Source organism: Bos mutus, chromosome 22 (assembly GCF_027580195.1).
Source record: "Bos mutus isolate GX-2022 chromosome 22, NWIPB_WYAK_1.1, whole genome shotgun sequence".
Taxonomy (NCBI): domain Eukaryota; kingdom Metazoa; phylum Chordata; class Mammalia; order Artiodactyla; family Bovidae; genus Bos; species Bos mutus.
The window spans coordinates 69,554,664-69,572,867 of record NC_091638.1 but is presented as its reverse complement, the minus strand read 5'-3'; the positions used below and the strand labels follow the sequence as shown (position 1 = coordinate 69,572,867).

General features: G+C 49.6%; 1 protein-coding gene across 1 annotated transcript in view; it reads left to right on the top strand.

Moving 5' to 3' along the window:
• The first annotated feature begins 11,083 nt into the window (after positions 1-11,083).
• The window catches only part of MARK2 (microtubule affinity regulating kinase 2), a 56,107-nt gene continuing 48,986 nt past the window's right edge, over positions 11,084-18,204 (top strand). Inside the window, 1 exon segment of the mRNA XM_005894139.3 lies at positions 11,084-11,951. Within this exon segment, the coding sequence (XP_005894201.2) occupies positions 11,898-11,951 (54 nt within the window). The 5' untranslated portion in view covers positions 11,084-11,897.

Genomic DNA, 18,204 nt, shown 5'->3' with positions numbered 1-18,204 from the left:
ACATGGTCAACCAAAGAGTCCGAAATGCAGTACTTGGATGCAATCTCAAAAACAACAGAATGATCTCTGTGCATTTCCAAGGCAAACCATTCAATATCACAGTAATCCAAGTCTATGCTCCAACCAGTAATGCTAAAGAAGCTGAAATTGAATGGTTTTATGAAAACCTACAAGACCTTTTAGAACTAACACCCAAAAAAGATGTCCTTTTCATCATAGGGGACTGGAATGCAAAAGTAGGAAGTCAAGAAACACCTGGAGTAACAGGCAAATTTGGCCTTGGAATACAGAATGAAGCAGGGCAAAAGGCTAATTGAGTTTTGCCAAGAGAACGCACTGGTCATAGCAAACACCCTCTTCCAACAACACAAGAGAAGACTCTACACATGGACATCACCACATGGCCAACACCGAAATCAAATTGATTATATTCTTTGCAGCCAAAGATGGAGAAGCTTTATACAGTCAGCAAAAACAAGACCAGGAGCTGACTGTGGCTCAGATCATGAACTCCTTATTGCCAAATTCAGACTTAAATTGAAGAAAGTGGGGAAAACCACTAGACCATTCAGGTATGACCTAAATCAAATCCCTTATGATTATACAGTGGAAGTGAGAAATAGATTTAAGGGACTAGATTTAATAGACAGAGTGCCTGATGAACTATGGATGGAGGTTTGTGACATTGTACAGGAGACAGGTATCAAGACCATTCCCAATAAAAAGAAATGTGAAAAAAGCAAAATGGCTGTCTGAGGAGGCCTAATAAATAGCTGTGAAAAGAAGAGAAGCAAAAGGATACACCCATTTGAATGCAGAGTTCCAAAGAATAGCAAGGAGAGATAAGAAAGCCTTCCTCAGTGATCAATGCAAAGAAATAGAGGAAAACAATAGAATGGGAAAGACTAGAGATCTCTTCAAGAAAATTAGAGATACCAAGGGAACATTTCATGCAAACATGGGCTCAACAAAGGACAGAAATGGTATGGACCTAACAGAAGCAGAAGATATTAAGAACAGGTGGCAAGAATACACAGAACTATACAAAAAAGATCTTCATGACCCAGATAATCACAATGGTGTGATCACTCACCTAGAGCCAGACATCCTGGAATGGGAAGGCAAGTGGGCCTTAGGAAGCATCACTACAAACAAAGCTAGTGGAGGTGATGGAATTCCAGTTAAGCTATTACAAATCCTAAAAGATGATGCTGTGAAAGTGCTGCACTCAATATGTCAGCAAATTTGGAAAACTCAGCAGTGCCCACAGGACTGGAAAAGGTCAGTTTTCATTCCAATCCCAAAGAAAGGCAATGCCAAAGAATGTTCAAACTACCGCACAATTGCCCTCATCTCAACACGCTAGCAAAGTAATGCTCAAAATTCTCCAAGCCAGGCTTCAGCAATACGTGGACCGTGAATTCCCAGATGTTCAAGCTGTTTTTAGAAAAAGCAGAGGAACCAGAGATCAAATTGCCAACATCCGCTGGATCACCGAAAAAGTAAGACAGTTCCAGAAAAACATCTTCTATTTCTGCTTTATTGACTATGCCAAAGCCTTTGACTGTGTGGATCACAATAAACTGTGGAAAATTCTGAAAGAGATGGGAATACCAGACCACCTGATCTGCCTCTTGAGAAATCTGTATGCAGGTCAGAAAGCAACAGTTAGAACTGGACATGGAACAACAGTCTGGTTCCAAATCGGGAAAGGAGTACATCAAGTCTGTATATTGTCACCCTGCTTATTTAACTTATATGCAGAGTACATCATGAGAAATGCTGGGCTGGATGAAGCACAAGCTGGAATCAAGATTGCCGGGAGAAATATCAATAACCTCAGATATGCAGATGACACCACCCTTATGGCAGAAAGTGAAGAAGAACTAAAGAGCCTCTTGATAAAAGTGAAAGAGGAGAGTGAAAAATTTGGCTTAAAGCTCAACATTCAGAAAACTAAGATCATGGCATCTGGTCCCACACTTCATGGCAAATAGATGGGGAAACTGGCAGACTTTATTTTTCTGGGCTCCAAAATCACTGCAGATGGTGACTGCAGCCATGAAATTAAAAGATGCTTACTCCTTGGAAGGAAAGTTATGACCAACCTAGATAGCATATTCTAAAGCAGAGACATTACTTTGCCAACAAAGGTCTGTCTAGGCAAGGCTATGGTTTTTCCAGTAGTCATGTATGGATGTGAGAGATGGACTATAAAGAAAGCTGAGTGCTGAAGAATTGATGCTTTTGTACTGTGGTGTTGGAGAAGACTCTTGAGAGTCCCTTGCACTGCAAGGACATATAACCAGTCCATCCTAAAGGAGATCAGTCCTGGGTGTTCATTGGAAGGACTGATGTTGAAGCTGAAACTCCAATACTTTGGCCACCTGATGCGAAGAGCTGACTCATTTGAAAAGACTCTGATGCTGGGAAAGATTGAAGGCAGGAGGAGAAGGGGACAACAGAGGATGAGATGGTTGGATGGCATTACCGACTCAATGGACATGAGTTTGAGTAAACTCCAGGAGTTAGTGATGGACAGGGAGGCCTGGCGTGCTGTGGTCCATGGGGTTGCAGAGTCAGACACCACTGAGCGACTGAACTGAATGTCACTTAATATCCATTCAGTGTTCTCATTTCCCAGTTGGTCCACGAACATAATTTTTGTTGTTGTTATTTTTTAATATTTTGATTGTGGGAAATACACATAGTGAGTACATTCATGTTGTTGTACAACCCATCTCAAGAACTCTGACGGGAATCTTTTTAAAGCTGATTTCTTTGAATCATGGTCTAAGTATGGTCCATGTACAGCATTCACTTGACAGGTTTCAACCTGTAACAGCCTTTCTTTCCTCTTTTTCCCTATACCTTTTCTTTTTTCTTAAGAACACAGTGGCTTGCTCTGTGGACTGAAGTTCCTCCATTCTGAATCTGGCTGATCACATTCCCGTAATATGCTTGCAAGTTCATCCATCAAGGGAGGCAGTTTTGAAATGGAGGCTTGAGAGGGCCTCCTCTGGAGACATTTAAGCAGAGAGAACATGTAGTTACTTAGGGAGGGGAGTTCTGGGAAGAGGGACAAGGAGGGCCAAAGCCCTGTGGATTTTGTTTCCTGGGAGTTCATAGACCCTGTTGATACTAAGGACACCACCCAGGCCAGAAAATGTCCCTGCTGTCCTTGGGGCTGGGGACCTCAGGCACTGCCCTCCCCAGGGAGGATGACGGTCAGGAGCAGGAATGTCCCCCCGGACACACGTGCTGCCAGCCAGGAGCAAGCCTGCAGCTTTGGGCATACTGATGAGTCATTTTCCACCCGCCCGTGCCCCCCTCCTCCCGGAAGCCAGTTAGAGCCCTGGATACCCGCTGGTACTGACTCCCCTCTGCCAGCTCCAAGTCTAAGGCTGCTCTTGGCCCATCTGACGTCCGCACGAGATGAGATGCGAACTCCTTGAGGGCTGGCGGCCTGCGGGCCCCCATGGGCTGCTCCAGTTTCTCCAGTCCTTCCTGGCAGTCCTCTGCTTATCCTTGAGACCTGATTCAGCATCACCTCCTCTAAAAAGCTTTCCCTGCTGCTTCCTCCAGCCCCTGTGCTCCCACAGGCCCCAGATCATCCACTTAGGGTATTCCCCTCTGAGACCCTGGAAAACCTACCCACTCCTGCTTTGGCCTCTGCTTCCCACCAGCATTTCTTCTGCCAACATGGCCACCTGATGCTCAAGGCATCGAGGATGCTCAACCTTCTTAGCCATGGAGGTGGCAGAACCCTGCCTGTGGACAGTCGCCCAGAATGGGAGTGTGGGTGGCCCAAAGGGCACTTCTCACCAGAACAGACTCTGAAGGTGGCCTCCATGCCTACTGCACCTGCCCCTCCCCACTTGCCATCCCAAGTTGGTATACAGTGGCCTCCATGGGCAGCTGGAATTTCCTGCTGCACTGGGCACATATGAGCGAGGCTGGTAGGGACACGGTCTCCTCCACCCCAGGCACAGTGTCAAGTCCTGGGCGAAGAAGGGCGAGAGTGACATGGTCACTGCAGTAGGGTTTGAGACATTGCCTCAGACTGTCCCCGTTGCTGTCACAGAATATCATACAGTCATGGCTTATGGGCTTCCCCGGTGGCCTAGCTGGGAAAGAATCCACCTGCCAATACAGGAGACGCAAGGGACACAGGTTCGATCCCTGGGTCGGGGAGATCCCCTGGAGAAGGAAATGGCAACCCACTCCAGTATTCTTGCCTGGGAAATTCCAGGGACAAAGGAGCCTGGTGGGCTATAGTCCATGGGGTCATAAAGAGTCCATGCACGCATGGCATACAATAACAGAAATTTATTCCTCATATCTCTAGAGGCTGAGAAGTCCAAGATCAAGTTGCCAGATTCAGTGTCTGGCGAGAGCCTGCTTCCTGGTTCATAGACAGCTGTCTTCTTATCATGTCCTCACACGGTGGAAGGGACCAGGGAGTCTTATAAGGGCCCTTGTCCTGGGACTTCCCTGGTTGCCCAGTGGTTAAGAATCCACCTGCCAATGCAGCGGACGTGGGTTTGACCCCTGGTCCAGGAACTAAGATTCCACAGGCCGCAGGGCAACTAAGCCTGTGTGCCTCAACTACTGAAGCCAGAGCATTCTGGAACCTGTGCTCTGAAACAAGAGAAGCCGCCTAATTGAGGAGCCCACGCACTGCAACCAGAGAGAGCCCACAGAGCAACTAACAGCCCCTTGCACCGCAATGAAGACCCGGCATGGCGCATCCAAAAATAAATAAATATTAAAAAAAAAGAACTCTCATCCCATCCCTTCCTGACCTAATTGGCTCCCAGAGGCCACACCTCAAAAACCATCACCTCAGGGGTATTGTTCAGTCACTCAGTCGTGTCTGACTCTTTCCGACCCCACGGACTGTAGCATGACTCACCTGATTCATTAGTGAGAGAATTGGGGCCAGGATGGGCTCTCTCACATCTGATTCAGGGTTGGTGTTCTGGGAGGTGGGGAGAATACAGTAGAGAGATTTAATAGAAGAGTCGGGAGGCTAGCTAGAGTCTGCATAGTAATGACAGGAGCCCACACAGTGCACTGGCTGTCCACCCCGCTCTGTCCCTGCATGTTTCATGTATTATCTCATCATTGCCTCACAAATCAACCCTGTGAGGTAGGTACTTTTATTATCCCCATTTAACAGATGGGAAAATTAAGGCAGAGCAAGGTTAAGAGGCTTACCTAAGATTACACAGCCGATAAAGAGCAGCCTGGCAGCAGGGGCTATGTGTTTTTGCTCACGACCCCCACACAACCTGCCTCTCTCGGGCTCAGAAGCCTGAAGTCCATTCCCGTGTTCCTACTCCCACTGGCAAGGGGCCAAGCTTCTCTAGGCTTCGATTTCCTTCTGAGTAAACCTGAGGAAATAATAGTGCCTCTCGCTTGTAAATGTGATTAAATCCATATAGGAGCCAGTGTGGGTTAGCCCTGAGAAAAGGGAAGGCGCCTGGGAGTTCCTGTCCTTGTGTAGCTCACATCCTGGTGGAATAATAAGTGTATTCTATTCCATCAATTCTAAGATGCACATTTTCCCATACTCTAATCTCTGAAATGTCTTAAATTCAATAAGAAAAGTGAAAGTCACTCAGTCGTGGCCGACTCTTTTTGACCCCATAGACTGTAGCCCACCAGGCTCCTCTGTGCATGGAATTCTCCAGGCAAGAATACTGGAGTGGGTAACCGTTCCCTTCTCCAGGGGACCTCCCCAACCCAGAGATCGAACCCAGGTCTCCTACATTGCAGGCAGATTCCTTACCAGCTGAGCCACCAGCGAAGCCCCAAATTCAATATGGTGTATGGTAATAATGCTTCCCTGGTAGCTCAGCTGGTAAAGAATCCGCCTGGAATGCAGGAGACCAGGGTTCGATCCCTGGTTTGGGAAGATCCCCTGGAGAAGGGAACGGCTACCCACTCCAGTATTCTGGCCTGGAGAATTCCGTGGACAGAGGAGCTTGGCGGGCTACACTCCATGGTGTTGCAGAGTTGGACACGACTGAGCAACTTTCATTTCACTTTCAATGATGATAAACTGCATGATGAAAGTTTAGAGAAATCGAGAGTAAAGCTCAGTGAGATAGGAGGGTCTCTGGTGAGTCAGAGGACATGCATGGGTCTTGCCACACCCTGTCATCTGACTCTTGACCAGAAGGCTCTCCTCACCCACAAGGTGGCCTGCCTGGAATGAACAAGTTCTCTGGCTCCCCTGATTGGGAAGAGAAGATGGAGAACAGTTGCAATGGTTCACAGGGGTGAGAATGAAAGTGTCTCCATCTAGCACTTTGGGCTCCCCTTGGCTTTTCCTCTCCTGGCCATGGGAGGAATTGCTAGTCTAAGCCCCTGGACTCTGCAGCTGGGAATCTGTAATCCTCGCCTTCTCCAGTGGGCATCACAGCTGCCCTGGAGCACTGCTCCTATTGGCTGACCTCTACCTGGTCTGGGGCCTGTGAGAGATGCCTTTATTCTTGCATTCGTTTTCACTTGTTCAGGTTGGAAAGTCTGGAATTATCCTTAACTCTTCTCTCTCACCTATCTCCTAAACCAATCCATCAAAAAATCCTTTTGGGGACTTCCCTGGTGGTCCAGTGATTATGGCCCCAGCTCCCAATGCAGGGGGCCTGGGTTCAATCCCTGGTCAGGGAACTAGACCACACATGCTGCAACTAAAGATCCCACATGCCTGCCGCAACAGAATTGAAGGCCTTAAATAAATAAATAAGATTTTTAAAAAATTTTTAAAAAGAAAGAAATCCTGTCGGCTCTATCAATCTTATTAATAAACCACTACTTCACTGCTGCTGCCTTGCTCCAAGCCATGGTCATTCCTCACTTGAATTATCCTAAAAGCCTCCTTCAGGGTTTCCAGATTTCTACTCCTGCTTTGCCCCTCTACTCATTTTTTTTTTAATAATTAAAAAATAATCCCTGTATTGATTTATTTGGCTGTGCCGGGTCTTAGTTGCCGCTCTTAAGATCTTTAGTTGCAGGACTTGACCTCTTAGTTATGGCATGTGGGATCTAGTTCCCCGACGAGGGATCAAAGCCCGGTCCCCTGCATTGGGAGCTCGGAGTCTCAGCCACTAGACACCCAGGGAAGCCCCCCTCACTCTACCAGCAATCTGGCAACCAGTCAGATAGAGTCACTACAGTGGCTCCCCACCTCACTCCAAAGAAAAGTCAAAGCAGTGGTCTACCAGGTCTGGCTCCACATCACCTTTGACAAACCTAGACATCCTTTTAAAGAGCAGAGACATCACTTGGCTGACAAAGGTCCATCTAGTCAAAGCTATGGTTTTTCCAGTAGTCATGTATGGACGTGAGAATTGGACCACAAAGAAGGCTGATCACTGAAGAATTGATGCTTTTGAACTGTGGTGTTGGAGAAGACTCTTTTTTTTTTTTTTGGAGAAGACTCTTGAGAGTCCTTTGGACAGCAAGATCAAGCAGTCAATCCTGAAGGAAATCAATCCTGAATATTCATTGGAAGGACTGATGCTGAAGTTGAAGCTCCAATGCTTTGGCCACCTGATGTGAAGAGCGAACTCACTGGAAAAAGACTCTCCTGCTGGGAAAGACTGAAGGCAAAAGGAAAAGGTGGCTGCATAGGATGAGATGTTTAGACAGAATCACCGACTCAATGGACATGAACTTGAGCAAACTCTGGGAGATAGTGGAGGACAGAGGAGCCTGTCGTGTTGCAGTCCATGGGATCACAAAGACTCAGACATGACTTAGCGACTGGACAACAACAACCTCCTACTCACCTTCATGCTTACTCTGCATCAGTCTCACTGGCCTCCTTGTTCTTCAAACAGCCAGGCCTGCTCCTGCCTCAGGGCCTTTGCACCCTCTGCTCAGAATGCTCTTCCCCCAGATAGCTGCAGAACTCCCTTCCTCCCCTCCTCCAAGTCAGCTCAAATGTCACCTTCTCAGTGAAGCCTGCTGCTGCTGCTGCTACTAAGTCGCTTCAGTCATGTCCGACTCTGTGTGACCCCATAGACGGCAGCCCACCGGGCTCCCCTGTCCCTGGGATTCTCCAGGCAAGAACACTGGAGTGGGTTGCCATTTCCTTCTCCAATGCATGAAAGTGAAAAGTGAAAGTGAAGTCGCTCAGTCGTGCCCGACTCTTAGCGACTCCATGGACTGCAGCCCACCAGGCTCCTTCGTCCATGGTATTTTCCAGGCAAGAGTACTGGAGTGGGATGCCATTGCCTTCTCCGAGTGAAGCCTGCACTGAGCACCTAATACTGCAACTTGCTTTTCATTGATCCGCCTTAGCTGACTCTAGTTCCTTTTTTTTGGGGGGGGGGCACTTAATATTAACTATTATGTTTGTTGTTTGTCTTTCCCCAGTTGAGATGTAAGTTCCCCAAAGGTGGATATCTTCGACTACTTTGTTCACTGGTACACCAGAAGAGCTTAGAACTGTGCCTTGCATGTATTAGGTGCTCAGTAGAGATTTGTGAATGAGTGAACTTGCAGATTAGAGAGAGGTAAATGTGTGGCAATAATTAATCTTTGAGGAGGTTAGGTGGGTTCAGGTATATGACAAGATGATATTTGAACTGGATCTTGAAGTATCAATACCTCCGGAATTCCAGATGACATAGGTGATGGGCAATTGATCAGCCTGAACTGACTGGCAACTGATCAGAATGAAGGTGAGAGAGCTCGGTGGCAGGGCACGAATTACAGGGAGGTGTCAACCACTGATATGTAATTAGGATATTCACAAGGTTGAGGTCAGATTGTATAAAGTTTTCTTTTACTTTCTTTTTTTTTGGTTGTGCCACCTGGCATGTGGAAACTTAGTTCCCCACCCAGGGATCAAACCCACATCCACTGCAGTGGAAGCAGAGTCTTAACCACTGGACCACCAGGGAAGTCTTGGGCAAAGTTTTCAATGCAGGCTAAAGTCTTTTCCTACTGCCAGGACCAGCTACAAAATCTGTGGGGCCCAGGGCAATTTGAAAATGCAGGGGCCCCTTGGTAAAAATTTCAAGAGGGGTTACAATAGAGCATTATATCAAGCTTCAAGCTTAAGGCCCTTCTAAGAGTGACTTTGTGAGACTGCACAGGTTGTAGGCCCACAAAGTCAGCCTGCCTAGTCCACAAGGGAGCTGGTGAGAGCCTTCTAGCAGTAGAGATGTAATTGGAGCTGGACTTCAGGAAGATTATTCTGGCTTGTCTGGTGGGGCAGGTTGGAGGGAGTCTAGGCAGGGAGACCGGTTAGGCAGCCTTGTGAGGAAGAGGAGAGAATGTAGGATGGGGGCAGGGGCCAAGGGGCAGAATACAGGGATGAGAACTCGAGGGAAGTGGAAGCAGGCAAGAGGCAGAGAGAGCTTAGTCAAGTCTCCTCGGGCAGAGGCCAGGGAAGCCCGCTGAGTGCAGCTCCATTTGCTTCTCCAACCCTTTCCCCTTTTTCCTTACTGCAGGGACCCCAGCCTTTGAGGCTATCTCCCACACAGGATTCAGCAGTGACTCTCCCTCTGGCCACCAGAGGGCAGACCATTCTCATGGATTTTCCGGATGAATTTGGGGTGGGGGTGTGTCCTCCGGCTTCACCTCTTCCTATTTTTCCCTCTCACCTCCTTCTGTGTTTCTTCATCAGCTTCTTCCTCAAGGGCTGGGTGCCTGAATGGAGCCGAGGTGGAGCATGGAGCGGTGTCCTGGAGTCCCATGCATTTATTAGGACTGTAAGTTATACTTGTTGCCTTAGGGAAGTGCGTTCATACCGCCCTCTCATTGCTCTGTCTGGCTGCCTATTTCTCTGGTTGACTTAGTCAAGGGTTCTGCTCAAAATGCTGGAGCTGGAGTTGGAAGTCAAGCGTCAGAGGTCCAATCTGCACTCTTCCCAGCAAGCTCTTGGGCCTCTCTTTTCCTGTACCTTCTGCGGACTCGCTGCTTGAGCTTGGTCTTTGGCTCTTGTGGAGATTCCGGCTTCTGTCTACCTTAAACTGCTGTTGAACCTGGGGTAGGTTTGAGGGGATGGTTTTCCAACATGTCTGGGGTACAGTGGGTGGGGGCAGCCAGAGGAGTCACACCTGCCAGTCTACTCACTGTCCTTGGTGAGGTAGCCTAGGGGGAAGTGAAGAGTGAACTTATGTTGCCACATGGACTTCCCGTTAAAGTAAGGGGCTCTCCAGAGATGAGAGGGACCTCAAGCTTACGAATAGTGACCTCTATTCATTAACAGGAAAAGAGGCCCAGAAAGGAAAGGAACGTCTCCAGTTGTTCATTCTTTGAGCCATCCTGAAGAATCCTCATTTTCAACCAGTTTCTCTCTTTTATTTTCCCCATGAGTCTCCTTGTTTTAGAAGGGATAAGTGAAATGTGATTAAAGATGAGAATGTCTCTCCTGCCCAACCTCAGAGGGATATTTAAAAAGGGAACTGGCATGACTCAATATTGCCATAGTGCAATGCCGTTTCGTGCTATTTTGAACAATTACAAGACTTTTTTTGAAAGCAAAAAATAAAAAAGGTAACAAATCCAAAGATATTATTTAGAATGTCATCACTGGAACAAAGGCATGGATTCTTTCAAGATAGGGACGTTGAGGAGCTAAACAGAGATATTATGTGATTTTTCCCCAAGATCCCACTGCATTTTCACTGCAAAGAGCTAGAGGTAGAATGCAGGGTTGAGGGAATCGCTGAAGCCTTTGGCAGCTGGGAGCCAAGGACGTTTACCTGGTGTTTGCCAGGAACCTTGAGGAGCCCTGTGGATTAGATGTGGGGTACACGGATAGACAAATAGAAGCCAAGATGGACGACAACAGGTGATGAACGGTAGGTAGACAGGTAATAGACTAACGCTGCATCTGACAGGTGACTCACATGTTGATAGGCTGGATGATAAACGAGATGTATTTAATGAGCTAACAGAGGAACGGACACACAGATAGGAAGTTGCTTTAGAACCAAAGGATGTCAAAGCAGGGCTTAACAGTTTTATTTTCTACTTAATCAAATAGTAACACGCACACGTGATCTACGCTCCCTGTTCAAGATTTGCAAATACCCGAAAACTGACGGAAAGAAACGAAGAGTCAGACTTTGGGTACCATCCGAGGGAATGACCCGAGGCTCGCCCGATCTCGGGTGTTGCCGGAAATGGCCGACGACCGCGGTCCGCGGCGGGGCGGGATGGGGGCGTGGCCCGCTCCCAGCGCGCGGAGAGGCTTCGGGTGTTTCCGGAACCTGCCGAAAACCAGCTTGAAGTGGGCGGGGAAAGGCCTGTAGGCGTGGCTGGAGTACCCGGAGTCTCTTCGTAGATTTCCGTAAACAGAGCCGAAGCTTGGTCTTCGGAATCGCGGAGCCGCGCGCGTCCCCAGGATTACCTTCTTCGGGTGTTTCCGGAATTCACCAGTAGTCGGTGGCTGAGAGGAGAAGGCGCGCCTCCCTCCCGTTTCTAGCCGCTTCGGATGTTTCCGGCTGCTGACGGCGGAAAGAGCCGAGGACCGGCGGTGGTGGCGGCCATGTTGGGAGCAGCAGGTCCGGCGGCGGCTGCCTGTGTGCCGGGCGCGGAGCAGTGCCGCTGAGGGCAGGGGAGGAGCGAGGCAGGCGGCCGGCTGCAGCGGCAGAGAGTAGGCGGAGCGGCGCGGCCCGGCCGAAAGGCGGCACGGCCCAGCCGGGGGTCGGGGGGGTGCGGTCCAGAGCTGCTCGGAGCCGGCGCGGCCTAGCCCGAGCGGCGCATCCCCGGGCTGGCGTGAACGGCAGCCCGGCCTCCCCGCACCCCCGGCCGGGGCCCATGCGGCGGGTGCTCCTGCTGTGAGAAGCCCCGCCCGGCCGGGCTCTGCGCCTTCCCTTCCCTCCCTTCCTCCAAGCTTCTCGGTTTCCCTCCCTTGAGATACCGGCGCCATGTCCAGCGCTCGGACCCCCCTACCCACGCTGAACGAGAGGGACACCGAGCAGGTAAGGAGCCCTGAGGGCTCCCCACATTCTTTGGCTGGGCCCCTGCACCTTGCAGAGCCTCCTCCCTCCTCAGCTCTCCTCGTGCCCCGGCTGCCACCCCGTAAGCCTCGGCTGCCCTGTCATCTGGCTCCTGGCCCCGTACACCTCCCTTCCGCGTCCTGTCCGGGGACCCACCTTGTCCGGACTCCAAGCTGCACACTTGTCTTTCTGCCGACCACCCCCCTCCCCCCGGCCCTTCTCCCTTCACCGCCCTCCTGCGCTCTTCCGTGTTACCTCCCCAGCTTCCTCTTCTCTTCCCTTTTTCTCTCAGGGGCCTTTTTGGTCTTCCTCCACCCACGCTGAAAGCAGCCACCTTCCTTCTCCTCGACCAGCACCCTGCAATTCGCCCCAGATCGTTGTCCACCTCTTCCTCCATCCCTCCAGCCTCGCTTCCTCTCCGCCCGCACCGGTTCTCCCGGTCCCAGTTATCACCCTCAGGGTCCTTGCCCCGTACTGTGACCTCGATCCCTGTCCCCTGTCAGTTCCCCGGCTTTTTACCCTGCCTCCTCCTGCTCCACATTGTGCTCGCCCTCTTGCAACCCACCAGCTCCACCCTCATCACCTTTCCAGATCGCTCGCCTACTCTTTGCTCATCACTTTCCCTTCTCTTCTCCAGGAGCTCCCTGGTGCCTCGCGCTGGCATTTGTCGCTTCCGTGTTTCCCCGTACAGCTGTCATGCGCATAGTTTTCCCACAGGTTGTCTTTGGGGTTCCAGTCTTCACTCCCTTCAGAGTCCTGAGATCCCTCACGTTCTCTTCCCCTGGGGCTTGTTTTTTTAAGTTTTGGTTTGGCCTCTTGTTTCTCACTGCGAGTGCTGTACAAGCCTTCTCCCTGGGCTCTTCCTGCGGAGGGAAAGACTGTCTCTTTCAGCCCTACTCCATTGACACCACCTGTTGCGCGGTCCTTTCCCAGGCCTCGCTTCATCCTGGTCTTTCCCGTTCTGTCTTCTGAAACCACAACACAAGCCAGGCCGTGATGCTTTCCTGTTTCTTCACTCAGGAATCTGTCACTTAGTATCTTCCCCTTTGCTTGTTGCCTTCCCGTTTCTCTGCCCTCAGCCCATCTTACTTAGTACCATTCCTCTTAATCAGGATTGCCTTTCATCTCCATATTCTTCTCCAGCCTTCTTCACATCATATTTATTTCCCCACGTATGCCCCTGTCCATCCGCTTGTGATTGGCTAGCCTTTGTGACTCCCGGGGCCAGGAGTTTTGCATGCTAGTTTCTTGAGCTGCTCCCTCTCCCCTCATCCTGGCAATCACTGCTATCATTTGTCACCCAAGCCTTAGCCTTTTCTGTGTCATCTCACCTCCCAGCCGAGAGGCGTCCACTTTACACCCCTCCCCTTTCTTTCACCATCTCTGGTGTCCCTTGCTGCCTGCTCTGGAGAGTCCTCTGCCTGTCACACCTTTCCTGGTGGAGAACTTTACTAGACAAAAAAAAATAATTAACTTGAAAAAAGAGCTCTTCACCCCTGGGGCTTGCGGTGCTTTTTTGCATCCTTTTCTCTTGTTGCATTCATTATGTTTTCCTCTTGTTCCCTTCTTTCTGGCTAGCGCAATAGAACCATTGTTACATTCTCTTGCATATTAATGCCTCTTGCATATTAACATTAACATCTTAAAAGACATCTTCCCTCTTTTCATTTCTCCAATGTTTTTCTCTTTTGTTAGCCCCTCAGTCTCTGTCATCTGGACAGGCAGGACCTTAAGAGGAGTTCTGGATAAGTTTTTTCTGCAGTGGTTGACCCTTTCATAACCTGTGGACTGACTGACTGCTTCTAGGGGTGAAACAGGTTGAGAGGGAGAGATGGTTGAGTTCCACTGTATCACTGGGTTTGGCATGGGACTGAGGTGTTTAGAAACAGGAGCATGGTCTCCATCTCAGTCTTGCCCTCAAATGCCAGCTGTTTCTCTCCTTCCTGGGAACCACTTTCTCAAGGCCCTCTCGAGGTTACCTGTTCCATTCCTTTTCCTCTCACAACCTTTATTTAGCAGGTAAACCCTGCTTAACCAGAGGACTTTCCCAGACTGTTGATTCTGAGCTGGTAGGAGGAAGCCAAGTGACTGACTGGCACCCGCAGGCATCTGGGGCGTGGCAGTGGAGTGCCTACTCTGAGCAAGGCTGTGGGGGGCGTTGTGTTCAGCAGAGCAGAGTAACTGAGTGCCTCAGTGTGCTTTCTTTGTGTTGTTTACTCAGTGTACACGTATGCGGCCACGGTCTTTTTCCTGTGATGTGTGCGTTGATTTCCTCTCTTCCCTTCAAGCCTCACAGTCACCTGAGCATGTTGTAGGAACCTGCTGCTCGCCTGCCACCGATTTTATGATAGCCGAACTCTGTGAACCATTTGGGAATGTAAGCTGCTTCTTGATAACTTTGTCCAGAGAACTGGCTGCATACGTTGTCATCTTGTTCCAAATCGTGAATTACTCATCCTGTTTCCACTCTGTGGATTTAGGTTCCCCTGAGCCACTTCATCGCTTCTGCTGTTATTCTCAGGGTAGTCCCACTACGGACTTGATATTAAGTCTTATCCTAGAAAAAGCATAGATTTTGAAAAACCTTACAAGCAGATGTGGTATTTTTTAAAACAAGAAAAAAATGTGTAACAGCTCTTGGGGTCATAAGGCCAGACAGGCTTGAAGCACTGGCCTCTTTTGGACTAGATCATGCTACCAGGTGAGACCAGAAAGCTCTTCTTGGTCGTGTTGTGAGTTTAACTAAAGTGGTTGTGGTAGAAGCCTTAATGTTGTGAGATAAAAAGCAAGGGATGTGGTTGGGTTGGTTTCTTTCCCCCAAAGGTCCTCTGTTACCTTACTTAGATTTAAATTATTTAAATTGGTTTCACTGAAAAACAGGTAAACAGACTCTACTGGTTGTCTTCAAACTCCAGTCTCTTCTCGCTCTTTCTCTCCCCCTTTCTTTAAAACATGTGGCTGATGAGAACCTGTTTCTAGGAGCTCTTTGATCACATCTGAATTAAATACACGTAGACCCAGAGAGAGAAAATGTTGGAGCATAAAAATAAACCTGGTGTTGCAGAGACATTGCCTGTTTGCTGTCGACTCTGCTTCTAACAGAGAAAGGAGGAGATAAAGTGAAGCCCTGCCGTTATTGTGATTTTTGTGGCACCTGATTGCAGATATGCTTTTTCACAGTCATAGACTCTTCTGTTTGCAGAAGGAGGGTTGTAACCTGGGACTGGTAGTTTGGGGCATCCTTAATCTGTGAGCTGAGCTTTCTGTTCACTTTTCCAAATGGCTCTGTTGGCCTGGAGGCTTGGCAGCAGTGAAAGCAATCAGCAGGATGACTGTTTGTCTTCCAGCCAGCAGCAGCAGAAACAGGCCAGTGCAGAGGGGTCCAGCGTGCAGTGTCCACCTGCCGCTGGCGAGAGCTTTCTGTAATGCCTGGTGGAGGCCTGCGTGGCACCAGGCCTCCCCCACCTCTGGGCCTTGGGAACCACAAGGGAGAGCTCCTGCGAGAAAGAAGGAGGCTTTCACTGCCATCTCTGCCTCTGCGCCTGCCCCTCTGCGGTGGGCGAGGGTAGGGGCTTCTGTCGTCCTTCCAGGGAGTAAGTGGCATTGTTTATTCTCTCAGATGATTCTGGGAAGAGGAGTTTGGAAGTCTGGGTGAGAGAGCAAATCTAACTTTCAGGATCCTGTAAAGAACCACTGAGCCACTCCAAACACATGTAGCTAGCTCATGGCTCCCAGGGTTGATTCTGGCTGAACGTCTCACTGAATAATCCGGTTTTAGTGTCGTCTCGGCGAGAGCTCGGTCCGCTCTCGTTTAACTCCCTGTCCTGCAAGCTGTGCGGCAAGACCTGTGCTCTGGGTGCGGGCTCTCACCTCTGCCCTTTGACTCTGGCAGGGGCCCTAGGTGGTACTGCCTTCTGGCTAGAGGTGTGGGTGAATTTCAGACCGTATAGTCTTTACTTTCTGCTTTACCCCTGAAATGGAGAAAGAGGCATGGTTAGAGCAAGGACACCAGTAGACCCTGGAGTTCGTAGAGCTGCCATACTACAGCCTTTGAACCTGGTCAAGGTAACTCCCTAGTAAATTGTAATAATTTCTCTCTAGTCTGTGGACTTTGGGAAACAGCTAAGAAGATGGATACAAGGCAGTCATTGAGATTTGGCCTGCTTCAGATTACATGGTGACCAAAGATTGGGCCTGATTTCCCCCCGCCCCAGCATAAATGTCTTAAATAGAGTTGGTGCCTGTGAGGTAGGGAGAGACTGAGAATTTGTTTTTTGAGAGGTTTGCATGGTTAGAGGTCTTGGGAGTCAAAAACTTTCAGACTATACTGCTTCCTCTTTGGACAGAACAACCTCATTCTCAGTGGGCACTTGACCAGGACTAAGCCATGCCTTCATGAAGTCTTTCCCACTGAGCACTTAGCCACCTGGCAGCATTTCTCTTCTCCCAGGAGCTTCCATGACTTTCCTACATATGTATTATGTTGACGTGAATGAATATTTTATGCCTAAAGTGCAGCTAAGCCTCAGACTTTGTGGCCCATTATCGACAAGCGAGGTGGGGGCTGGGCGCCACCCTTGGCCCCATGATAGTGTCTCTGCTAAGTGGACTCCCCCCAGCAGCACTTTGAAGCCCGTTAATGGATTGGGATGAGGCAACCTCAGCAGATGGAGAGGGCGAGGAGGGCAGTCATCCTTCATCCTCTGAGGCTGCCTGATGAGGCTCTCCTGCAGCCAACCAGGTCCAGCCCCAGCTCCCTTGGCTTGGTTAAGCTGTAGACTGACCACTAGGCCTCTTCTTTGAGAGGAGTTATGGAAAGCCTTTGGTTCTCTCTTGGTCATGGTGATGCTGCCGTTATTTGCCACTTTCCTGTCAAAGCCAAAATTGAGAGGAATGTGGAAAGGGTGGGTGGAGTTTAAACCTGGCCCTTCCTCCTTCAGCGGAAGTTCAGCAAAATGTTCACCCAGATAGGTGGCTGGGTTTCCTTTTCTCCATGGTAGATTCCAGCATTTGTACATTTTGCACTTGAAGCTTGGATTCTCCGGGCTTTCTCCCAGCCTTCATCAAACAGGCATGAGTCACTGAAGCGTTATCTATGCAGGTTCCCCTTCAGTCTCAGCAATGGGAAGAGTAAGCCTTTACAAACCCCGTGGGGGAGGAAGCCACCCATTTCCCACTTGTGGCCTGGGAGGAGGCCGTCTGTCCCCATGTTAACTCTGAAAGTTCTCGTCACTCCCCCATCACAGCCCTCTCAGTGTGGGCTATGGAATTTCCTTGCTTTTTTTTCAGACTTTAAGATGGTACCTCTGGTTCTGAAAAAAACACCAGGAGAAAATCTGGCCCCTCGATTTCCAGTTATCAGTTGGAGGAGGAGGAATCCTAGGTCCTCCTCTTCACTAGACCTGCCTCCGCGTTGGGCCATGTAAATAGGCTAGATCCCTTCATCTGAACGTCTAGAGGGTTTGAAGCTTCCTTGGTCCCTGTGGGGAGTGCTTCACTCATTCCCCCTTACTTCCATTGATTCTTTTTCATTAGAAAAGGGTGAATGCTCCCTAAGTTGCTTTAGTCGTGTCCTACTCTTTGCGACCCTGTGGACTGTAGCCCGCTGGGCGCCTCTGTCCATGGGACTTCCCAGTTAAGAATACTGGAGTGGATTGTCATGCCCTCTAGGGGATCTTCCCAATCCAGGGATTGAACCTGAATCTCCTGCATTGGCAGGCAAGTTTTTGCCTCTAGCGCAACCTGGGAAGCCCAGAAAAGGGCAAAAACATGTATCAGTATATTTCATCTTGTGCAGCAAACTACTGACTTTAGGCTTACAGAGTCATAAGAGTCACAAGTAGGTAGGAGGGACGGTGAGGTGGACCCTTGGCTCGGTGGGTCCTGGGGACAGTGTGGGGTGGGGGAAGGCTTGGCTCGGTGGGTCCTGGGGACAGTGTGGGGTGGGGGAAGGGAGGGATGGGTTCAACAACCGGCTGCAAGCCACGTTTTTCTTTTTAACATACGGAAGGCGGAGCAGACCAGCGACTTCTCTGTAGAACCAGTCAAGCTGGTTTTGAACCACCTCGGCCTATTTTCCTCTGTGCTGTTTGGGAAGTTGGCGATTCAAAGATCTGCCTCCTCTGGGCTCTGCTCACTGAGGCATGAGTTTGGATGATGTTTGTAAACACCCCCTTCCTTCCCCTGGCCTCTGAGCTGGGCCTCTCCAGTGAGTGGACTTTCTCCACACCTCATG